Source organism: Neolamprologus multifasciatus, chromosome 1 (assembly GCF_963576455.1).
Source record: "Neolamprologus multifasciatus chromosome 1, fNeoMul1.2, whole genome shotgun sequence".
NCBI lineage: Eukaryota > Metazoa > Chordata > Actinopteri > Cichliformes > Cichlidae > Neolamprologus > Neolamprologus multifasciatus.
The window spans coordinates 11,925,331-11,950,230 of record NC_140439.1 but is presented as its reverse complement, the minus strand read 5'-3'; the positions used below and the strand labels follow the sequence as shown (position 1 = coordinate 11,950,230).

Sequence of the window (24,900 nt, the reverse complement as noted above, 5' to 3'; positions counted from 1 at the left end):
CTGGGATGGAGTCCCATGGTGCCAAAATGAAACATGCAAGACAAAGAATAGAATTTGTTTTAAATGAAATTAAAAAGTGAAATTTTATTTTTTTATTTTTTTTAATTGTATGAAAAAAGATTTATTGAACAGGTATATGGCTCAGCTTCTTTTCTTTTTTTGCTCTTGATGTACATACAAATATACAAAAGAGCCATCCATCCGTTTTCTTCTGCTGATCTAAATCAGCGCTGTGGGGGGGCTGGAGCCTGGTCTGGCTTTAGGAATCAAGCTTAGGAACTTCTTGCTGTGAGGTGACCACTGCGCTGCCCTCAAAATCAGAATAAAAGAAACCCTTTCATTGAGAAAACACATGAATTAAACAAAGTGGTGTGTTTTTTGTTTTGCACCTTAGGACCACCAGTTCTTATTAGCACTTATTTCCACATTCTCATGAAATATGCATTTCACTATCACTGATGTAAGAGAAATCCCACCTTTCATGTCACATGTGCTGTTAACCCAGCACATGTGACATGAAAGGTGGGAATGTCATATGAGCGAGAGGACCATTAGCTATTCCTTTATGCACATTCTTAGAAATCCTCCTCAGAGGGGATCATTTGTTTTGGGTCCCACATTATGGATTACTTATCCATGACTGCACAATATCAGACAAACTGGCCTCTCTTTTAGTCCCTCTCACTAATTGCAGGAAGTGAGAATCCATGTTTTGCTTTATTTCTTTTAGAGTTTCTTTTATTGGTTGTTCAGTCTAGCTGACCGTGAGTGACCTTAATACCACTAAGCATTTGTAGTTACTTTGACATATGTTTGATATGAAATTTGTTATGTTCCCTTTAGTATGATTTGTGAGTTCATGAGCACCCCCTAATATTTTATCATCTAACTGCCATTGTCTGGTCAAAACATTCGTGTCAGTTTTTTGTGTACTACTTATGAAATGCCAGTGCAGTAACTCATTAAAATAGATGTTGAATTGGTTAAAAATGTAATTAGTCTAACTAGGTGATTTGTTAATTGATCATAAGTGTAAGCAGGAGAGAATGCAGACTTTACACGTATATGTTTACGTGTTTGTGTCTTAACGTAGATGTGTATCTGTTTTAAGGTTGTTCGTTTGTCTTTAGTTTAAGCTTTTTAAGACTGTCAGCCATTAGTTTCTATTCCCCATTCTTTTTCTCTTCCCTTGTTTTGTCTTTAAGACAGATGACATAAAACTACGGAACAGAATGTAACGAATCCTGGTGGAGAGGCTGAGTACGGACAAGGAGGGAACTACTTGAATTCAACTCAACTGAAAATCAAGATCAGTTTCCTTAAAAGTAAGCTTTCTGAGCTCTCCCTGCTCGTTCAGTATCAAAGGTTCTTATGACACTCAAGGCAAACATAGCTGGCGTAATGTTAGCTTATAACCTGTGCTTGTTGGGTTTTTTTCAGCTGGCTTGTTGTCAGCTTTTCAGAGTGGGGATGGTCGCACTTCTATGCTGTTGACAATAACAAAATTGAGACAATATCAATTTGACATGCTTTTTATGTATGTGAGCAGAAACATGCTAGTTTCTGCTCACATACATAAAATGTAATTAGTCAGAAACAGGATGTCCAGCTCGGCCACTGTATTTGTGACATTGTGCTTCCTAAGACCAAGTTGTGGCATCGCAGCATGAAAAAGGAGAGCATTTTAGGTACTTAGGATGTAATCTGCATGTCGGCGAGACAAAATGGGAGTATTCAATGGCATTACTGTAAGGAGGTTAATGAGGTATGGGTAAACCGTCCACCCCACACTAAAGCTTGATGCTCTGCCGGGTCTCCTTCCTCCACACACTGAGGCCTCTGTGATCTAGAACTGGCAGGCTTACTGTGTCATTGTTCGTCTATCAGAGGCTCTCATTAGTGATTTTCTTTCTGTTTTTTGAATAAGCTCTTATTGCCTTACAGAGGCAGTCAGGGGTTAACCACTCCTCCATGTATCACATCGGATGTGGCTATGTTTGTTTTTTTGTTCTCGTCTTTGGGTTAGAGTAAAGTTCAAAGATGCGAAGGAATTCCTGTCAGTTATGTCACCCTGCAAGCCAACAAGCAGGACTCTGTGACCACAAATCTAATAAAGAAGACTTTCGAGCTGTTTTACTGTTTCAGTGCACTCTGACCACCTCTGAAGTGCAAAGTATACTGTGCATCCTTTTACAGTGCAGAGTTCTCCTGGCATTCATGTGGATTTTACTTTGTAGACCCTCACAACATAGCTGCCACTCCCTGACAGTGCCCCACACGACACTGCAAGTAGTAGAGGCACTGCCAACATTTGGGGGCACAAAAGGGACTTACACTATAGTAAGTGGATGCTTTTAACATTGTGGACAACAGAAGTAAAATGTATTCAGTGTATGGGAATTATTAGGGCAAAATCGACAGTGTATTAAAGATTTCAGGAAACGAAGATGATGTACTACAAATTAAATGCTAAAAGTAAAATTATTTATTCAAGATCTTCAGTCAGCCAGCATACAACTTCGATATCACTGTTTCTATTATTTAGACCATTATTTAGACCGTGTCCTTGATCCAACACAGCTGATTCAAATGGCTAAATGATCTCCACAACACGTTTTGTAGTTCTCCAGAGGCCTGGTAATGAACTAATCATTTGATTCAGGTGTGTTGACTCAGGGTGAGATCTGAAACGAGCAGGACACCGGCCCTCAAGGCCTGGAGTTCCCCACCCCGATTTAGACCCTGGTTGTTCCACACTAAATTACTACTTAAAAAGAAAATTAAGTGAGGTGACCAGCGTGTTTTCAAATGTTAAAATACCTTCTTGAAATGTCGCCTTGGTGTGCCTACACGTAATCACTAAATGGTATTCCTAAAAACTTAAATTTAAGTCTCTTATTTCTGTCTGTTTGGTATGCTGTCCATTTTGGATGAGGCTATTAGACAGAGGATCAACACTCCCACCAAGTGGCTCCAGTAATCTGCTGCCAAATGCAATCAAACCCCCAAACACACCACGCAACATTTTAAAAACCCAATTTGTTAAGTTAAATATTGACATCGGACTTGTTTTTCTTTCACCTGCTCCCTTTAGAGGTCACCACAGGACATCATTTGCCCGTAGCCATACCACATCCCTGCAATCATGAACCCTCTCTGCGATCTTCCTCTTTTAAAAATTCTTCCTCTTTTCACATCCCACTCATAAATGAAGGAATCTCTGTACGTGTGTTAGTTCCATTACTTTAAATATGCCTTATTTATTTTGCAGTTTTTGGTTTGAAGTCAGGGAATGATGACATTTGGGGTTCATGTGTGAGATCGCGTGAGAGTGAAAGTGGACGATGAGACGATCAGAGAGCTCCGTTGGAAACAACAACAACAACAACAACAACAACAACAACAACAAAGAAAGAACCAGCACTTGCACTCATTTTTTAAAGTTCCCTTTTACTTTGAAAAGGTTAACAAAAAGCAGTCGTGTTTCTCATGAAAAGAATGACCATAAGGCACAAAATATACATGTAGTTTGCTTATAAAAAGACAGTCAAGGTTTTCAAATGATTTTTATATGTTAGAGTGCAAACTGGGTGATGTTGTGCTAAAGAAAAGGAGTGGCTTTTATTTCTTTGGCTAACCAAAGGTGACATTAAAAAATAAAAATAAAAAAGGCGAGGCATGTGACATGTCATGTCATTATAACACTTTTTTTGATGACAGTGTCCTTTTCATGCCAATCAAATTTACACTTCCTGCTTTTTGCACGTATGTGGAGTCAGAAGATTACACAAGAGATACTTCACTGCTTAAATATAACAGTCAGTACTTGGGGTGTAAGCAGGCTGAAATATGGTACTTTAAACGAGACCTGCAACCCTTTTTAAAATAGTAGTGATACATCATCTTTTCAGTAATAAGAAATAAAATAAGATAGTATTAAGAACAATATGTAAGAACTTACTAAAATCACTGGAAAAACAACATTTAGTAAACAAGACCGGGTCAGTGAAAAACCAGTTTACAAAGCCCAAATACCCAACTGAGCCAACTGTAAAGAACAACATGCGTGAAACAAAAGTAAAGAAACAATCAGTGCATTTCGGAAAGAAGTAACTGTCAGACTTGCGATTTATAAATATTAAAGCTCTGGAGGCACCAGGCATAGTGATTGAATGAATTAAAAGAGGTCATATTTATAGACTGCCCCTTCGTTTCAGTGGTGATGTGCATATCCTGAAAGTTCAGAGGCAACGGTTCGTTCTGCATGCATTTCAAAATAACATCAGCGATGAACTCAACAAATGCAGCACTGCAGTCAGTAGTTCATCTTTACGGAGGACCAAAACTGCCCAAATCAAAAACCGATATACAAATAAATGATATATAAACAAATGTATATCATTTATAAAATGTGACAGAAACACAATCCAGTCACAGGTTTGGACAAACTTTTGACTGATTTAATTTAATTTGCATCTGTATTTATTTACCTTTGTATTAATAATCTTTTTTAATTTAATTTCTACCAGGGATATTTCCGTTTTATTATAAACTAATCATTCATTTTTTAAATATTCATATTTATTTATTGTTATGTTTTATTTTCCCTCTTACACAACAACTCCCAGTACCAATTCTCCCTTGAAAATCCATGTTTAAGCATAAATGCATAAAACACTTAAAAATATGTAATAAATAAATGCCAACACATGATTTAGTTGGGGGGGCGGGTTAAATAAAACACAAATATGTAACCATATGGAAGCACTCTTGAAAAAGTACATTAAAATAAAAACATTGGTGAATTACCACAAAGTTAAATACAGATGCAAATTAGAACGGAAATATTAGGATGTCTCACATTTTAGAAACACGTTAGCCTACAATTATTTTTAATACTATTTGATGTATTTTATAGCATTTGTTGACATTGATTCTTCATGTCTTGGTCCTCTGTATTTCAATATGTAATACTGTAAAAGTTCAAATGTAAAGAAAAGCAATAAAATGCCAAATGTTGTCACGCTCCTTTGAAATGAACGACTCCAGGAGTAGGTGTAACCCTGTGGCAGCAAAGCTACGTCTTCCTTCAAGTTTGTCTCTGTGTACCAAAGTGAAGTGACTCTGTGGGAGCTGTACAACAGATGCAAGGGATATCCTGACAGCAATGTCAGCCGAAAGTGACAAAATGTCAGTTTCAACCCAAAAATGTCAAACCTGCCATGATGGTGAAGCCGAACAGGATGAACATCACCTTAAGGAGCTGATTCCCGGGGGAATTCAGCTCATGCGGGAGAATCTCCAGGAAAGTGATGTAAACAAACGTGCCTGCAGCGAGCCCCTCCAGCACGGCCTGGATCAGAGGTCCGGCTGTCAGCTGAGCCTCCATCACACCGATGCCGATGGCGATGCCTAATGGAGACATCAAGGCAAACACTACGATGTAAGCGGCAACCCACAGTGGGTGAACTGTGCTCTGGACCAGCTTCACAGACAGGCTGAACACGATGATGCTCTTATGAACAAGAATAGCGATACAGATCTCCAGTACCTGGAAAAAATAAAGACATTTTGTGTATATTTAGATTTACTTTGTGTTATAAAGCTGTAATTACAATGAAACAAACAACAGCATGTAGATGACTAGGTGTACTAAGGCTGGGGCTAAATTATAGAAGTTTAATGGTATCAGGAATTATGTCATTATTAAAAGGAATCTATTCTGTGACATGTTTTAATTATTATGTGTTTAGTTCTAACAAATTCACCAGCTGCCAGAGAAGAAGCCGTTTTATAAAACACAAATTTATGACAGCTGCTGTAATGGGCTCCGATAAGTGTTTCAGTTATTTTACAGAGTAATATGGAAATAATTTAATGAGTGGTACAACAAATTATTTTTTCCTGGGAGTAATTAAGTAATGCAGTCCATTACTTTTAATAAAGTGTTCTGTGTAGTATGTGTAATAATGACTGTGAGTCACGACTCCAACACTGATCACAGGAAAGAGGGGGAATACCTCAACAAACATGCACAAACATTTGACCCACAGTATGCAATAAATTTGTGTGAATGTAATTTGCTTTTTGCAGCTTAGCAATGGTGGTGACTCTAAAAATGGAGCCAATAACAACCCAGCGAGAATCAATGAGGAATCGAATCGATATATTCTAATCAATTCCCATCCCCAGCAGAGTATTGTGCAAAAGTCTTAAGACTTACTGAAACGTCCAAACATACATGCAAATACAACATATTTATATAATTGTAAGGAGCTTGAACATCTATTTGTGGTATAACCAACGTTACTCTTTTGTTTTGTTGTTGTTGTTTTTTAAGCATAAAGGAGACAGCCTGCTGAGAAATGCTCTTTGGAAATCACCTTGGTGATGAAAAAAACGATATAATGTCAAACTGTGTTATCTTTGGCAACAAATCACGCGTTTATACAACAGACTGCTGGTAACAAAGTGCCTAAAGATACAATTAAAATTGGTTCTTTGATAAGTTTATGCTTGAATGATTCATATGCCAGTGTTAAGTGGCTTAACAAAAAATAAACATTGTACTGAAAATGGTCAGGTACAGGGAGTGGACCAGAAATGGGTGAAAAAGCAGCCAATGTCCAAAGAAACAGAAAAAGTGTTTTCTGTTTCAAGTGTTGCTTGGAGAGCTGTTGCTCTAGACCAGAGCAAAATATAAAGAAACTGGGGTTTACTCAGTACTTTTGTACAGTACAGTTACATTTTATGTATTGTATATATTGTTCTCAGTTATAAAGTACAGCTGAACACACACATCACATTTTCATGTGAGTGAAAGATGCTGACTGAAATTCTGCTAAAGCTGCTTGTGCTGTCATTCGATCAGTAGAAATAAATCCGACTCAATTTGCTGCCAAAGTTTTCCGAAGCTCTGAACTGAAACTTGCTCTGCGAATATGACTCCAACTTCACCTGAGCAGTACTTTCCCAAATAAATGCTGACAAGGGTGTGACACGTAGCAACAGAGAGGTGCCATTACGGTCCTTTAAAAGTTTGTGTGGATTAAGAAAATTAAAAAAAAAAAAAAAAAAAAAAAAGAGCGAGCAATCACTGTTAACGTCGGGTGATTTGGTCTGTCTTACCTTCGAGTCAGTGCTTTGCAGGCCAATAGCAAGACCCTCAAAAACTGAATGGAGTGAGAGAGACAGGAAGAGCATGAAGGAACGAAAGGAGGAGTGAGCCTGTAAGTCTACATGAACGTGGTGGCCACTGCTCTCCAGATCACGGGCTGTGGCTGGCCCGTGGCCGTGCCCATGGTCATGCAAAAGGGGCGCCCTCTCCTCACGAGCCCCTCTCATCTCCCGGAAGCTCTGGACAATCTTCTCCAGTATAAGGACCATGAAGAAGCCGGCAGCTATGATGAACTCTGGAAGGGGAAAGGGGGTCTTTTTAAGACCAGATACAGAGATTCAACAGTTAGAAGGGTCATTGTGGTAAAATAAAGAATTAGTGAATAGATGTTTAACACAGGCAGGAAATAGTAGACAGGATATCTACTGTAGAAGATGAAAATAGATGAAATAGAAAATATCAGCATTAATAGAAGTAATAGTATTTTGAGCTATAACAAACACCATTTCACTCTTACGGTTTCACATGACTGTGAAGCAAATATGTTTGAATTGTGGACCTCAAATACTTAGAATAGGTGACAATCTGAAAATCTGAGGTTGTTCATGCAAAAAAAATAATATTAATTGGGAATACAGATCAATGCATTGTAAATATATGATATATTATCTTATATCATATTGTTTCCTTTATGAGTTCGTCTAAATGATTATTCCGAGATACCTCCACCTCCCGAGCATCCAGCACTGTGCCAATGTCTGACAGATAATCCGGAATGATGTCGAGCAGACATGCTGCCAGGAAAACCCCACCAGCAAAGCAGCTGATCAAACTGAGAACCGTGCGATGAATATCTGCAAACAGGAAGACCAACCATGCTTTATGTTTCAGCACAAACAGCAGTAAAACCTTGTCCTATATAATGGCTTTTTATTGGTTTATTTAGCCTTCTATAACCAGGAAACCCAATGGAGATCAAATTTCTTTCACAACAGAGGCCTGGCCAGATGGCAATCTGTATTACTCCCCTAGCTGTACTAGCTTATATGTTGATTTCTTTTATTAGAACATAGCAGATAAAAAGCCTAGGGGGGGTCATGCTACTGACTAGTATGCAAAATGTATTGCTGGGAATCTAATAAACTATGACCTGTCACTAAAACATACTGTTTACAAATAAAGAACACTGACAATGATGTCATCATTTTTGAACACAGGAGGGGTCGGGCTCTTGTTAAATCACTACTAGCCTTTAGCTTCATCTGACCGTTCAGTAGAACCTAAACCTAAATCTGAAAGATTAATGGTACATGTCCAACTTTAAATCACGGGATTTCCCTCCACCCTTTGAATTGTTGGAACATCATGTGACAGATGTCTGTTCACGCTCATGAGCAAAGATGACTCAAAAGAGTACTCCAGCAGCAATAAGCCAGAATTGATGCTTTCACTTCCTTGTAAGAAGGCCGAACTTAACTCACCTCTATAACACAGTTTTTTTTTCAATTCATATTTTCACTTTTGTGTTCTAGAAATGTGACATCAGAGTTTTAACCTTCAGGATTTTCACAGCTATCAGGTGACTGAAGCCAGAGGTCAGAGGATGGTTCACTTGATTGTACAGATTAACCCTTTAGACTGACATAAATGACTGCTGTGATATTAGAAATAATAAACAGTCAAAATGTAGACATTAAAATATCTACAGCATTATCTTACCCTCCACGTGTGAGACCCACCCTGTTTTTCAACACTTATGCTGCGCATGTTCAGTTTCCAGGACCCGGCTAATAAAATCAATTGCAGCACTTAAAACATTATCAGCGAGGTGATATGTGATCATGTGATCCACTGGAAGCTACAACGGTGAAACCATTGAGCTCCTGTAACTGGGCTTTTCTGAGGCTACACTAAACTTCGATTACATTTCTTGCAAATTAAGGTTTTCGCCTTTATCTGTAAATGGCAGCAAATCGCAAAAGAGGCAGGAATACCTGACAGGAATGAGCCACTTCTCCTGTTTAGCTCGGCATTGGTGTCATCGAGACACAACTAACAGAGAACAAGTAATATTAATAATTTGTTCCCACTTTCCGCATTTTTGAGCTAAGATTGGTGAGATCTCAGTATTTGAAAATCACATTATAGCAGTCACATATTTTATCCTCTCAAATACAGACACTGCTGCTATTAGCAGCTGCTTATGCCATTCCTTTTTCATATTAGTGTGTACCAACCTGTCCCATTTGTCTCTCTGAACCATTTGATCCGAGCGGGGATAAATCCAAAAACAAGAGTTAGGAGCAACAACCCGATCAGAGCGCCGATTTTCACCTGGAACAGATACTCCATCGTGTAGCGTGTAGCGTGTAGTGTCAGTTCAGGACTGAGGTACAAATATTAGGTTAACATCGGCGCAAGACGACGACTCCAGCAAGTTCCAACTAAAGAATCTGACAGACGAGCCGCCGCTGCCGCAGGGTTGTTATTTAGACAAGAGCAGGCTACGAGTACCGTGAAGGGACAAAAGTGCTGTAGCTAAAAACAAATGAGGAAAAACGCGAATTTTTACTCTATACTATTTTATAATAACAATGCTTCTCTAATAATGATTTTAATGCTGCTACCACAATCTCAACCTCTACTGCTACCACTAACAACAACAACAACATTATTATTGTTGTTGTAGTTATTATTATTATTAATAATAATAATAATAATAATAATAATAATAATAATAATAATAATAATAATAATAATAATAATAATAATAATAAATCCAAGTCCTGCTTAATAATAAAACCTTTGCCAAAAACTATATATACAAAATTCCACTTTGAATATCTTAGAATCACTGTGGTTGAATTTTTTTTCTATTACTTTTAATAGATCAAAGCTATTTCTTGTTAAAATTTTAAACTGTGGTTATGCTGCTAACTGCTAAACGTTAGGGAGAAACAGACCAACTGTGTGGGGTGATGGAGCACATCTTCAACTTAAACCTGAGGCTGGGGAGAGTTCCACAGCTCTGGAAAACCCTTCTGTGTTGTACCAGTGCCAAAGACTCTACGTTCAAAGGCTCTGACATCCCACCTGATGCAGACCCTGGAGCGGCTGGTCCTAGCTCAGCTTTGGCCTCTGGTGAGCTCATTACTGGACCCACTTCAGTTTGCCTACCAACCTGGCATTGGAGTGGATAATGCTGTCACTCACCTTCCACATCATTCCGTCTCTCAGCTGGAGACTGCTGGGAGCATTGTGAGAATCATGTTCTTTGATTGCTCCAGTGCCTTCAACACCCTTCTTCCCACAGTTCTGAAGGAGAGCTGGAGAACACAGTAGTGGACCATCACCTCATGTCATGGATACTGGATCTACCTCACCGACCGACCACAGTACATGAGAACTCAGAGCTGTGTGTCACACAGGGTCGCCTCCAGTACAGGGGCCCCACAGGGAATGTTTTTGGTCCTTTACTCTTCACCATCTACACTGCAGACTTCTCCCACAACTCCACCCAGTGCTTCCTTCAGAAGTTCTCTGATGACTCTGCAGTAGTCGGCCTCATCACTGATGGGACGACAGGGAGTACAGAGAACTGACCCAAGACTCTGTGGACTGGTGCCAGCAGAACTACCTCCAGATCAACACTAGAAAAACCAAGGAGCTGGTGTTAGACTTCTGCAGGCACAAACATCCTCCACTGCAACCACTAAACAACATTCAAGGTATGGACATTGAGCGTACCTGTAGCTAACCTGTGGATAGCTACAGGTACCTTGGTGTTGAACAATAAACTGGCCAGACTCATAATTCAGATGCCTTCTACAAGAAAGGGCAGAGCAGGCTGTACCTGCTGCGGAGGCTCAGGTCTTTTGGAGTGAAGGGCCCACTCCTGAAGACCTTTTATGACTCTGTGGTGGCCTCAGCCATCTTTTACGGTGTGGTCTGCTGGGGCAGCAGCATCTCTGCTGGGGACAGGAAGAGACTGAACAGGGTGAGCCAGAGGGCCAGCTCTGTTCTGGATGCTCTCTGGACCCAGTGGAGGTGCTGAGTGACAGGAGAATGGTGGCTAAGCGGTCATTTCTGTTGGACAACATCTCCCACCCCATGCATGAGACCCTGACAGCACTGTGGCATTTTAAACCATGACATTAAATTCTAGAGAAAAAAAATCATATTACCCTATAAAATAAATTATATCCTTACCCCATAAAAACCAAATACAATAGTTGAATAGCAAAACTATTCTAAACATCGTTTCTGCTTTAAATGTATTTATTCATTTATTTATTTATTTATTTATTTAGTGCGATTTCTAGAAATGGCCAGCAGATGGAACCCCGTGCCCATGGTTCGCAACTCCCTTTCAACTACAGGAAGGAGGTTTGGCACTCGAAGAATCCAAATTAGTTGGAGAATTCAGGAACAGCTAGGCTGGTGGAAGAATAACTTCCAAAGAGAAAAATGAAACATTTTGGGGAAAGTTCATCCAACTATTAAAGTCGTGTTTTTTGTTTTGTTTTGTTTTGGGGTTGTTGGTTTTTTTTGTTTTTTTTTTAGCTAATTTGACACTCACTTGCCACTTTATTGGTATAATATCTGTTCAACTGCTCATTAATGTAATATCTAATCACCTGAACATAGGGCAGCAACTCGGTAAAGACAACCTGCTGAAATTCAAACTGAGTATCAGTATGATGAAAAAAGATGATTTAAGTGAGTGAACCTGGCATGACTATTGGTGCTGGAGGGGCTGGTCAGAGTATTTCAGAAACTGCTGATCTAATGGGATTGACAAAGAATGGCCTGAAAAAGAGAAAATATCCAATGAGCAGCAGTTCTCCGGACAAAAATGCAGCCACTTGTTATACCCAAGGTATGCAGAAGAGCATCTGTGGACACACAGCATGTCAAACCTTGATGCAGATGTGCTACAGCAGCAGAAGACCGCACCGAGTGCCACAGGAAACCAAGACTGTAATTCATATGGACTCACTAACTGAACAACAGGAGAGTGGAAACGAGTCTGATCTCAGGAGTCTCTATTTCTGCTGCAATGGATGAACCAATCTGTGTGACACTATCACATCAACATGAACCAAAATCTCAGAGAAATCAGCACCTTGTTGAATCTGTGCCATGAAGAATTAAAGAGGCTCTGAAAGTAAGAGGGTCCAACCCAGTGCTGCTGAAATGTATCTAATAAAGTGGCTGGTGAGAGAATGTGACTTGGGACTTTCTATCACTATTATTGTCATTATTATTTTATAGTATTGTTCTGTTTATTTATATCCTGCTGCTAAACTAATTTCCCCTTGTGGGACAATAAAGAAATTGAATTGAATTGAGTTGATGTTTTTTTAATTTAAAAAAAAAAAACAATCAAAAAAAGTTTTTTTGTCCCGACGATCATTTAAATTAAAGCTAATTCATACAGTTGTTCATAAGTTGTCCTGTTTAGTACCCTACTGTGTTTGAAGACAGCTGCCAAATAATGAGACTTGCTTTTCAGTCAGATCTTTATTTGTCACCTTTATCTGTCATATACATATCTCAAGACAAAATCATATATGTTCGTCAATGAACTACCAAAAATTATGTTAGCTACCAACAACAGCAAAGCAAACACCAACAATACACACGTTTTGACTTAACATAAGCTCCACAGCATCTGATACTCTTCTTTCACTGTAACAGCAAAAAAAGAGATAAAGGTTACTGTAGTATAATGTCACAGCCTTTGTATCCTGCAGCGACAGGTAACTTAAACCTGTTTGTCCCACAAAACCGAGCCCTTCGTGAGGCAACAGCAAAACTATAATAAACTTCACAGGGCTCTATATATAAAACACTGCTTGATCACAGACAGACTAAACAATGCAAGCTACGTTTAGAAACTCTGTTCTTGAAATGCTAAAAAGAGGGAAACACATGCAAACTGCAGATATACTACAGATTAATACAGATTAATACAGATTAATACAAAGGCTAGTATTTGGCTTTTGTTACACCCACAAAGAGCGCAAGTGATAAAATATCATTAAAAAAAATAAAATAGGTAAAGTAACTTCTTTAGATAACTTTGTATAGAAGTGCATAGAGTGATACTGGACTGTAAAATGAATACATGTCAGTACATTAAGGCCTTTGGTTGTAAGATTTACAGCCTCTGCTTCACCTTCACCTCAAACATGTCAGCTTTTTGTCCTTCATCCTCACAATCACATACAACGAGCGGGAGAGACTAAAGATAAAGGTAGCAACGATGATGTCAGGTCTAAGGTTAGTCTGAGTTTTACACTTAAAATTAGTCTAAAACACATTCAGTAAGGTTTTGGCAATAGTAACAGGCAGTACAGTCAGAATACTGACTTTACTTTAAATAACTGCAGCACTGAGATGCTGGCAGCTGTAGCAGTGCTGAGAAATATATAGACCAGGGTGTGTGTGTGTTTGTGTGTGTATGTGTGTGTGTGTGTGTGCAGCTGTAGACCACATATCTATCAGGCACTTAAACTCACAATTTCTACATTTGTAACAAAAATGTAACAAGATAAGAGTTAAACTGCACTCTCGCTGATTTGGTTTAAGGCTCATACACAATTTACGAATTCAGTCAGCGGTCAGCTATTGGCAGGCGCGCCGAGCCAGCCGCTGGAGATTTTGCTGGGCATCTGGCACCTCTGGCTCTGGACTGACTGAGCGAGCATGCCGAATGGACAAGAGCTGATGGAGAGCTGAGGCTGGTCAGCTAAACAGCAAAGTGAAGTGAGCAAACTTGCTTTGCTAAAAGAAAATGTAGTTATTATTTCCTGATCTATGTGCGAGTGCTGCTGCTGGTTAAACACAGCAGGCTGGGTTCAGATGAAACAAGGAAATAAAAATGCTGCCGTCTCAATTCAGTGTATTATAAACCACAGGGAGCAACTCACCAAGCATCATCTTAGCACTAGTGGTTTAATTCCACAGCCACAGAGCTATGTAAATGACAGACTGGAGTCATTTATGACTGCTTTTTTTTTTAATATAATGACTCTATTTGTGTTCATCCCAGTTTATTTTTTTAATCTATTGTAAAATGCCCTAATATAATTAATTATGGGTTTCAATCCCTGCTATGTAAAAAAAGGGGTCTGGCTTAGGCTTTGCCTCAAGGTTTCTAGAGCAGTAAATCGAGCTGCTGTAGGTGTGTTTGCTATGGTTCACTGCAAAACACCACAAGTGGAAATTCACAATAAAACCCACCCCAGTAGTGTTATATATAACAACTTTCTATCAGCTGTGCCACACTAATAATTACTAATTCGTGGCTTATTAATAGGAAACCTTGAAAATAAGCCCACTCGCTTACCTGATGGTTACAGAGAAATGCCTAACAGAGGGAGGGACTGTGTCATATGTCAGGTGATGCGTGTTGTGTTAGTGTGTGGATTTTAGCCTCCTCAGTGTTTGATGAGGCCCTGCATCATCTCCAGCGGCAGCGGGAAAATGATGGTGGAGTTCTTCTCGGCAGCGATGGTGTTGAGGGTCTGCAGGTAGCGCAGCTGCAGGGCGGACGGAGACTCTGCGATCACCAGGGAGGCCTCCTTGAGCGCCCGCGACGCGTTCATCTCCCCCTCGGCGGCGATCACCTTGGCTCTGGCCTCGCGACTCGCCTCTGCCTCAGCCGCCATGGCTCTCTGGAGCTGGAGGGGCAGCTTCACATCTTTGATCTCCACCCTCTCCACCTTGATTCCCCAGTCATCCGTGGCGTCATCCAGTGAGGACTGCATGCTGTGCGCGATCTCCTCGCGGTCGGACAGGATCTCGGCCAGGTTCTTGGTGCCCAGCACGTTCCTCAGGGTGGTCTGGGCCAGCAGGCGCGTGGCTGCATCCGCGTTAGTGATGTTGGCCACAGCCAGGGTAGCATTCTGGACGCGATAGTAGACCACGCCATCAACGCTCACTGTCACCGAGTCTTTGGTCAGAACCTCTTGAGGTGGGATGTCGAACGTGATGGTGCGCATGTCCACGTTAATGAAGCTGTCGGTGCACGGTACGATGAAGAACAAACCCGGTCCTTTGGCTCCACCGCGCAAAATGCGCCCCAGGCGGAAGATAATGGCCCTCTCGTACTCCTTCACGATCTTGATGCACATCCAGATAGATAAGGGCAGTGTGAGCACCACGAGGAGCAGGGAGAGGCCGACCAGCAGCCAGCCGCAAAACCCGATGTCCGAGTCAGTATTCTCCAAAGTTACCTGACGCTCGCGTCTCCTGGCTTCTTTCAGGGCGGTGTCCTCGTTGTCGCCAGCCATTGTCTGGGCCCAAAATCTGAACTGGTAAGCTGAGGTAAAGATGGCAGTAGTTTACTGGAGCAGCTGCTGCGCACTCCTGAAAAAACACAAACAGAAAAAAAACTACACAACGATTACGCAAAGACGCGGGAGACGGAAAGGGAGCTGATGATGCAATAATCGTGCGCCGGATGTGTTGCCATTCCCCGCACAAGCCGTGAGTGCTGATGTGTTTCAAGAGTCTGGACGGCAGGGAGACGGGTTTAGCGGCAGCGGCGGCTCGGAGGTCGATGTCCAAGAAGACGGCAGCGGAGGAGAGCAGCAGCAGCACCGGTCCGGAGAGCGAATGGCGGTGAGGCACACACACATGCGGCAGAGCTGAGTAATTCACTTCCACATTTCCTCAATGCTGTACCGCAGCTGATGCACCGACTCAGCTGCAGAGAGCATCAGAAGCCTGCGGTTTGTTCTGCGATGGCGTGAAAACAAAATCAACACAAGAATCTGATTTCTGTCACTTTCTCACGTTTAATCTCTCCCACCCCGGCTCCGTTCACGCGTGCTGCTATGCAGTAGAGGTGGAAGGGATCGATCCATGTATCGTTAGTGTCGATACCGACGCTGGTATTGGACACTAGCGCGGATACTTTGTTTCTATCCGATTAAGTTCAGCTGTGTTAAATTATTATCATAATTATGGGGGGAAATTAAAGAGAAATACCTCAAACATACACTATGAAAAAATGTCTGAACCTTTTCGTTTTGAGTCCCATGTCTGTTTTATTTTATTTACACCTTATGGCCACATTGATACTACAGAAGCTGCCCTGTCCCTAAAGCCCAAAGTGCTTTAGAGACAGGCACATTTACACTCCAGGTCCCCAAAATACATGAAAGCTGAAAGGTGTGTTTTGTTGTGTTCACTCATTTTACTAAGTAAAAATCGCAGTGATTTGGTGGTCATTAAAATGTGTTCAGAATATGCAAATTGATGATGATTCATGTCATAAATCATGACACACTGCTCTCCCCTACATAAGCTGCCTGTACAGGTTAAAAGAACTGGTATCGGCAGTATGGGAGAAGCGTTTCATACAGACAGGCACCAGCCAGCCAAAAGGTTTGAACGCAGGACCTTCTTGCTGACGCACTGCCCTGCATCAGACAGATACTGAAGGTAGATGAGTTTAAATATCTGGAGTCAGTCGTACAAGGCAACAGAGAGAGGTGAAGAAGAGAGTAGAGCAGGTGGAGGTGAGTGTCAGGGATGATCTGTGGCTGAAGAATAGCAGGAGGTAGAGGTGTCTGAGATGGAGATGCTAAGAGTTTCATTGGGAGTGACCAGGATGGGCAAGATTAGAAATGAGTACATCAGAGTTACAGCACAGGTCGAGCAGTTTGGAGACAAAGTTATTAGAGAAGCAAGGCTGAGATGGTTCGGACATGTATAGAGGATATATTTAATAAAGGATGCTGAAGATGGAGCTGCCGGGCAGGAGGAAAAGAGCAGGAGCACAGAGAAGATTCATGGATGTAGTGAAGGAGGACGCACAGAGTGTGATAAAGGGGGATGCTAGGGATAGGGTGAGATGGAGGCAGATGAAGAAGAAGAAGGTATTCAAACATCTTTTGATTTGGGCCTGTATTTTTGCAGAGGGAACAATAAACAGAGCAAAGGCAAACTTTTAATGTAATGACATAAAAATGTGCATTAAAATCATATTTTACATTGAAGACAAAATGTTGACAAAGACGTTTACATTTATCTGCTAAAACCTTCACACTTCGTTCATTACTGATACTGTACCCCTACACTGATATTTAGTTATTGTGCATCATGTCAGATATCATCAGTTGAAAACATAATGAAAAGGTTTCATGTGAGTGGAAGCTTTAATCTGTGTTCCTTCTGTAGGACGCACTTTTTAAACCTAATTTGTTTTTTTTTATATATCACAGTAACGTCATATTTAATGGACTGAAGAAGTGAATTAACGTTCTGAGTGTATGCTCATGCATTTGTAAATCGTACAACCAGTAGTGGTTTTAGATATGGGCGACATGGGCAGTTGCCCAGGGCGGCGTCGTGATAGGGTCAGCATCATGGCATCCGCAAAAAACAAGTTGCTTATACCCATGCTGCCCCGACATCATAACAGCGCATTTTGGGGATTGCAAAGGCACTGAACGGTTTTCTATTGCCCCTTTGCCAGGAGTAAAGGCACCCTTTTTGAATAAAAACATTTTTTTATGCCATTTCTTAACCAGACGTGTTAGAAAACTTGCAATATTTGGCTGGAATGGCTCCTCTGGCTGGTTGGAAAAGCGTGAAAAATGTGCTTTAAAGTGTTTACATTAATTATGGGGAAAATGAAGTGTAGTCCATAATATGGACTGTTCGATATAACGATATATATCGGATGACGATATAAAAACGTCTGTCGTTTCATTTTACGCTATCGTTTGTTTCGTGGTGTCACAAAATAAACTGTTTACGGCAATGTTTTGATGGTCACTGTCGTGGCTATATTAATTTGTTAAAGTTCTCTCTTTCTCTTATATTAAATATAACCACACTACAGGCGGACAAGCGCCTGTTGTCGTTAGCAACAACGACGGTAAAACCATCGCATGTCCGCTTGTTTATTTTCCACATAAACTTTTCGCAATAAAGCTTAAGATCCTGTTGAGACCTTTCAAAATAAACGGAATCACGTGAAAAAGTATGCAGAGTATTGACGGATGAGAAGCAAAAAAAAGAGCCGTCAGTTGCTAAAAAATAAACCATAGACTCAAACGTTAGAACAGGCTTTTCCCCGCAGCACGCCGTGTAATAAATACTCACAAAGAAAACGGCGGCCGTTACAACCTATGTCTAAAAATGTGTCGTTTCATGCATCGGTTAAAACACTCGACTCCGGGTACACGACGCCCAGCTGGAAACACTTCACCTACCCGAGATTCACAGAATTTACAGAAAATATTTAATTTTTGGTGATTTATATCGTTATTGGGACGTTATTTATATCAGGATATGAGATTTTGGTCATATCGCACAGCCCTAGTCCATATGCTTTATGTCCAAATGTAAGTGGGGCCAGTGGAACAACCACTGTGTTACTGTCTTGTGGTGCTTTATCATCACTGGAGAGAAGCTCGAGTCCAGAGGTGACATCTTCGCTAAGATTACCTGCTCATTTTAAGATATTGTTCCCTACCTAGTTGTAGATCTAATAACTCTGAAGATGTACACACATTGGTGCTTTAGATGAGTTGAGTTCTTCTATTTCAGATATTTATGGTAGAAGCTGATAGATCCAGCCAAACACCATACAGTAAGAAAGAAGTATCTGAAAGCTTTTGCGCCCGCCTTAATTAAAATGCTTGGATACGTATGGTAACGCTGTCATTGCCCTCTGTGTTTTGCCCATCAGCCCAAAGGTAAAGTTGGCACAAAGGGAAAGAAGCAGATCTACGAGGAGAATGAAGCCACTCTGAAGTTCTACACGAGAGTCATCCTCGGAGCGAACGTAAGAGGCTCTGTGTTGTTTTTGGATGTTTTCAGTCATGTTTTCAGGCCTTTACAGGGTCTCCAGGGTGAGAAATTGATTCGTAGAGGATCAAAGCGTGTTCACACTTCATTTTCTGAGGCTTTGACTATTTAGGACAATAAGATCTAATATCAGTTTAAGTCCTGACTGTAGGATTTGGGTGTTTTTATATTGATTTAGGTGCATTTTTTATTTAAAAAAAATGGAATTCATAATTTGTTTGTAATAGCAGTTCTCTTGTGCTCCTCTGCAGGCGATATACGGCGCTGTAAATTTCTTGGTTTTCTACAGTTCGTCCACATTTTGGACATGGGTGAGTTTATTTAAAGACCATAATTTAAACTGTGAATGTCCGCAAATAGGATTGAATGTTTCTGGCTTTAAAACTCTTCTACGACTCCTCTGGCAGTTGCTGCTCGTGTTCGCGTTGGCGGTGTACGTCGGGAGTTACCGCTCCATGGCAGCCATGGCCAAGCCGGCGTTTGCTGACGACGGAAGTCTCCTGGACGGAGGGATAGACCTAAACATGGAGCAGGGAATGGCAGAGTAAGTCGTCCCTCCAAGATGTCTCACACCGTCCAGTGAGGTGTGTGAGGCATTTCCAGCTTTTGTTGAAGTGTGGTGTTATATCTGTCCTACTTGTGCATTGTGGAAACTAAACAGAGTTTTCGGTGTTTTTCCACTTAACAACATGCGTGAGCTCTCACAGCATTTTTGTCTTTGAAAAAAATAAAATGCCACGATTAATATACTGCTTGACAAATGAAAGGCGGCTCATCGTCTCCCCTTTAGTGCACCTGTTGATAATTTCATAAAGACCAAAGCAGCTGAAACTGATTAACATCCTGACCAGATCAATATCCCACAACTTGATTATACCTGACCCCGTGGTATAATTCTCAAACACGTACCCTAAAGCAGATGACTCGTAATCTGGAGAGGAAATGGCGTGTCACAAATTTAGAGGATCATCATTTAGCCTGGAGAAATAGTTTGTTGCTTTATAAGAAAGCCCTCCGCAAAGCCAGAACAGCTTACTACTCATCACTGATTGAAGAAAATAAGAACAACCCCAGGTTTCTCTTCAGCACTGTAGCCAGGCTGACAAAAAGTCAGAGCTCTTTTGAGCCAACCATCCCTTTAACGTTAACTAGTGATGACTTCATGAACTTCTTCACAAATAAAATTTTTATCATTAGAGAAAAAATTACCAATAATCATCCCACAGATGTAATATTATCTACAGCTACTCTTAGTTTCATTGATGTTAAGTTAGACTCTTTTTCTCCAATTGATCTTTCTGAGTTAACTTCAATAATTACTTCCTCCAAACCGTCAACGTGTCTTTTAGACCCCATTCCTACAAAACTGCTCAAAGAAGTCCTGCCATTGATTAATTCTTCGATCTTATATATGATCAACCTATCTCTAATAATCGGCTATGTACCACAGGCCTTCAAGGTGGCTGCAGTTAAACCTTTACTCAAAAAGCCATCTCTAGACCCAGCAGTCTTAGCTAATTATAGGCCAATCTCCAACCTTCCTTTCATATCAAAAATCCTTGAAAGAGTAGTTGTCAAACAGCTAACAGATCATCTGCAGAGGAATGGTTTATTTGAAGAGTTTCAGTCAGGTTTCAGAGTTCATCACAGCACAGAAACAGCTTTATTGAAGGTTACAAATGATCTTCTTATGGCCTCTGACAGTGGACTCATCTCTGTGCTTGTCCTTCTTGACCTTAGTGCAGCATTCGATACTGTTGACCATAATATTCTATTAGAGCGATTAGAACATGCTGTAGGTATTACAGGTATTGCACTGCAGTGGTTTGTATCATATCTATCTAATAGACTCCAATTTGTGCATGTAAATGGAGAGTCCTCTTCACACACTGAGGTTAATTATGGAGTTCCACAGGGTTCGGTGCTAGGACCAATTCTGTTTACATTATACATGCTTCCCCTAGGCAGCATCATTAGAAGACATAGCATACATTTTCACTGCTATGCAGATGACACCCAGCTCTATCTGTCCATGAAGCCAGATAACACACACCAATTAGTTAAACTGCAGGAATGTCTTAAAGACATAAAGACTTGGATGGCCACTAACTTTCTGCTTCTTAACTCAGATAAAACTGAGGTCATTGTACTCGGCGCTGAAAAGCTTAGAAATATGGTATCTAACCAGATTCTTACTCTGGATGGCATTACCTTGGCCTCCAGTAACACTGTGAGGAACCTTGGAGTCATTTTTGACCAGGATATGTCCTTCAACGCACATATTAAACAAATATGTAAGACTGCGTTCTTCCATTTGCGCAACATCTCTAAAATTAGAAATATCCTGTCTCAGAGTGACGCTGAAAAACTAGTTCATGCATTTATTACTTCCAGGCTAGACTACTGCAATTCATTATTATCAGGATGTCCAAAAAACTCACTGAAAAGCCTTCAGTTAATCCAAAATGCTGCAGCAAGAGTACTGACAGGGACTAGAAAGAGAGAGCATATTTCTCCTGTTTTGGCTTCCCTTCATTGGCTTCCTGTTAAATCCAGAATTGAATTCAAAATCCTGCTCCTCACATACAAGGTCTTAAATAATCAGGCCCCATCTTATCTTAATGACCTTGTAGTACCATATCACCCTATTAGAGCACTTCGCTCTCGCTCTGCAGGCCTACTTGTTGTTCCTAGAGTATTTAAAAGTAGAATGGGAGGGAGAGCCTTCAGTTTTTAGGCCCCTCTTCTGTGGAACCAGCTTCCAGTTTGGATTCAGGAGACAGACACTATCTCTACTTTTAAGATTAGGCTTAAAACCTTCCTTTTTGCTAAAGCATATAGTTAGGGCTGGACCAGGTGACCCTGAATCCTCCCTTAGTTATGCTGCAATAGATGTAGGCTGCCGGGGGATTCCCATGATGCATTGAGTTTTTCCTTTCCAGTCACCTTTCTCACTCACTATGTATTAACAGACCTCTCTGTATTGAATCGTATCTGTTATTAATCTCTGTCTTTCTTCCACAGCATGTCTTTATCCTGTCTTCCTTCTCTCACCCCAACCGGTCGCAGCAGATGGCCGCCCCTCCCTGAGCCTGGTTCTGCCGGAGGTTTCTTCCTGTTAAAAGGGAGTTTTTCCTTCCCACTGTCGCCAAAGTGCTTGCTCATAGGGGGTCATATGATTGTTGGGCTTTTCTCTGTATCTATGAAGCGCCTTGAGGCGACATTTGTTGTGATTTGGTACTATATAAATAAAATTGAAAAATTGAAATTGAAACTTTAACTGACTCGATGCTATAGTCTGATCAAAGAGTGCTCCTTCATCTTTTTGAGCGCTTTATAAAAGTAGTTCAATTTCAAGCAAAGGCTTCACCAGATTTAGATTTGGCTGCTGTCCCGTACAATGCCGTCTTCTCCAGACATCAATAGAGAATCTCTAGTGGTGATGGACCTCTAAATTGTCCATCACAAATCATCAACCTCTGCGTCTGCCCGACCTGACTTTTTTTGTGAGGAGGAACCTCATTGCGGATGAAAACATAGGAAGAGTCCAGTGTGCAGGCCTGAAGGTGGCGCCTGAGGTCAGGAGTGTTGCCAGTAACACGCTTGTACTTTAAAAACCCCCAAAAGACATTCATGTGGTTGTACTCCATGTCGAGACTCCAAGATGAGACTGTGAATGTGTGGCTTTACTGTAACACCTCAAGGAGCCCGAGGTGAAACATTTGCTGGAAACCACCTGAACCACGGCCTGATGAGAGCTCTGTCCTTTGCTGTGGTCACATGTTCTTTTTCAGTGATGATTAATTCTGGTTTTAGACACCTGAAGGACGTGATCCTGCTCACAGCCATAGTGCAAGTGCTCAGCACCATCTCCTCTTACTTCTGGTATCTCTGGCTGCTGGTAAGAGCTTTTGTAGTCCGACTTCTTTTCATTTTGTTTTCCACACACGTCATAATTTAAGTTTGTCCTCTGTGTGTGTGCCAGGCCCCGGCCCGTGCCCTCTACTTGCTGTGGGTAAACTTCCTGGGCCCCTGGTTTATGGCAGAAAACCCGTCGGCGCCGGAGGAGGTGAACGAGAAGAAGCAGAGAAGACAAGAGCGCAGGCAGATGAGACGATTCTGATGCTGCAGAGCAGGCGAAGCAGTATTTTTATACGCAGAATCTAATCTAGAAGATGGCGAGGAATTCATAAGTTATTCAGGAAGAAATTTAGTTATTAAATTAAACGCAATCCAGATCTGATCTTGTGGAATCTCGTTTTCCGTGTTTGCTTTCTTTCTGCTCTCTCCTGTGATTGAGTTTTCTCCCGAAGTTATGAAACAAATTATTCCTTATTTAGATAATATTACAGCCCAAATGTAATTTGTCCCGAGGCAGAGATTAGGGGTTTTGCTGTTGCACAATGCTGCTGCGCTGTCCCATGCAGGTTTGAGTTACAGTGAGTCAGATTTCAGTTACACGGCAAGATGAGTCCAAATTTTTTTTGAATCTGTCAGTGCCGCTTTTATTGCGGTGCACGGTTTGTTTTATTTTTCAAAAACTGTGAGCATCATCGGAGAATCAAGAGACCTTTATGAGTTGTTGTTATCGTCAAATCAACTGAATGCCAGTGAGTTTTAATAAGAAAATTGAAACAATTTTGCAATAAACAAAAGAAATCTTCCTTCAGTGTCTCGAGTTTAAAATTTTATTTATTTGCAGACGTAATGTTTGGCTTAAACGCGGCTAAAGGATTGAGAGATGATTATCAGTTTCCTTACGAGACTAAAATTTGGTTTTGGTGAAAATAAACCTGGCAGGTGTTTCATGGGTTTAAAATGTAACTCTCAGAGAAATGTCAGATTTTAAAATCAATCCAAGAAGAAGAAAAATGTAATGTTTGGCAAAAGTTGAAGCCAAATGATCCACATAGGACACGGTCATTTGCAATCAAATATCCATGGCCTAGTTTAGACAAAGAAAAACATGAGTAATTGTAATGGTCGGTTATAATAAGGATTATTAAATTCACGAATTCATTTTGTGACATGGCAGAGGAGGAAAATAGTTTACAGAAACTTTTATATAAAACAATTAACAGTCCTATTATCCACATGACATCCATTTATTTCAAAGCTAAACTAACTATGATACAGTTTTTAAGCTTGTTCTCAACTCACATTCACTCACCAGCGAATTCATTAGGTTAATTGGGTTCAACTGCTTGTAAATGAATATATCTCATTAGCCAATCACATGGCAACAGCTCAACACGTGGTCAAGAGGACCTCCTGAAGTTCAAATCAAACATCAGAACGGGCAACAGGGATGATTTTATCTACTAAACTTTTCCCACACAACCATCTGTGGAGTTTATAGGGAATGTTTGGAAAAAGAGAAAGTATCCAGTAAGCAGCAGTTCTCTGGGTGAAAATGCCTTGATGTTGGAGGTCAGAGGAGAACAGCCAGACGGCTTTGAGCTGAGCTGAACTCAGATAGCCACTCATTAAAACCAAGGTATGCAGAAGAGCACCTCCCAACAGTGAACACTGAACCTGGATGCACACAGGCTACAGCAGCAGATCACACTGTCCTAAGAACACGTAACTGAGGTTACAGTTTCCACACTGTCACTAAAGCTGGACGACAGAGGACTGAAAAAATGTAACCCGAGTCAGCAGCAATTGAGAAATGAGATGTTGTTTGTTTAGAAGCCTGCTCTGCACCATCTAACTGTTGCTAGTAAAGTGAATTTAGTGATTATGTTGAAACTCCAAAGAGCGCAAGTAGGCTGGCAAAGCCCTGATCTGCTTCCAGTGTAATTACAGATTGGCATTGTTGTTCTGTTCACGCTTACCCAACGCGACAAGCTACGACCTGCAGTCCTCGGGTTTGACGGGGAACTGCTGTGATGGTGTGAATCCTTCTATAAGGAAACAGAAGAGAAAAGCATCTACAAACAAAACAAACC

General features: G+C 40.9%; 3 protein-coding genes across 3 annotated transcripts; 1 reads left to right on the top strand and 2 right to left on the bottom strand.

Annotated features, from left to right (window-relative positions):
• Positions 1-13: 13 nt before the first annotated feature.
• slc39a1 (solute carrier family 39 member 1) lies at positions 14-9,659 on the bottom strand. Its single transcript, XM_085144606.1, has 4 exons — positions 9,355-9,659; positions 7,841-7,971; positions 7,129-7,431; positions 14-5,551 (listed from the first exon to the last, which is right to left on the bottom strand). The coding sequence occupies exons 1-4, from the start codon at positions 9,467-9,469 to the stop codon at positions 5,198-5,200; spliced, it is 903 nt and encodes a 300-aa protein (XP_085000732.1). The 5' UTR covers positions 9,470-9,659; the 3' UTR covers positions 14-5,197.
• A 2,966-nt stretch (positions 9,660-12,625) lies between these two features.
• Positions 12,626-15,538, bottom strand: LOC146525369 (stomatin-like). Its single transcript, XM_085152658.1, has one exon. It carries the CDS (start codon positions 15,415-15,417, stop codon positions 14,563-14,565), a length of 855 nt encoding a protein of 284 aa, XP_085008784.1. The 5' UTR covers positions 15,418-15,538; the 3' UTR covers positions 12,626-14,562.
• Positions 15,539-15,591: 53 nt separating this feature from the next.
• tmem208 (transmembrane protein 208) lies at positions 15,592-23,613 on the top strand. The gene is made up of 6 exons (XM_085152780.1): positions 15,592-15,748; positions 18,831-18,926; positions 19,201-19,260; positions 19,357-19,493; positions 22,766-22,850; positions 22,935-23,613. The coding sequence occupies exons 1-6, from the start codon at positions 15,743-15,745 to the stop codon at positions 23,070-23,072; spliced, it is 522 nt and encodes a 173-aa protein (XP_085008906.1). The 5' UTR covers positions 15,592-15,742; the 3' UTR covers positions 23,073-23,613.
• Positions 23,614-24,900: the final 1,287 nt, after the last annotated feature.

Excerpts from the sequence above, each read along its gene's own strand:
- slc39a1 (XM_085144606.1), bottom strand. The coding sequence starts at position 9,469 with ATGGAGTATCTGTTCCAGGTGAAAATCGGCGCTCTGATCGGGTTGTTG. Across the intron at positions 7,972-9,354 it reads CAGAGAGACAAATGGGACAG|ATATTCATCGCACGGTTCTC; the intron begins GTTGGTACACAC and ends TCCTGTTTGCAG. Across the intron at positions 7,432-7,840 it reads TGGATGCTCGGGAGGTGGAG|ACCCCCTTTCCCCTTCCAGA; the intron begins GTATCTCGGAAT and ends GGTCTTAAAAAG.
- LOC146525369 (XM_085152658.1), bottom strand. The coding sequence starts at position 15,417 with ATGGCTGGCGACAACGAGGACACCGCCCTGAAAGAAGCCAGGAGACGC.
- tmem208 (XM_085152780.1), top strand. Across the intron at positions 19,261-19,356 it reads CGTCCACATTTTGGACATGG|TTGCTGCTCGTGTTCGCGTT; the intron begins GTGAGTTTATTT and ends CTCCTCTGGCAG. Across the intron at positions 19,494-22,765 it reads ATGGAGCAGGGAATGGCAGA|ACACCTGAAGGACGTGATCC; the intron begins GTAAGTCGTCCC and ends TTCTGGTTTTAG.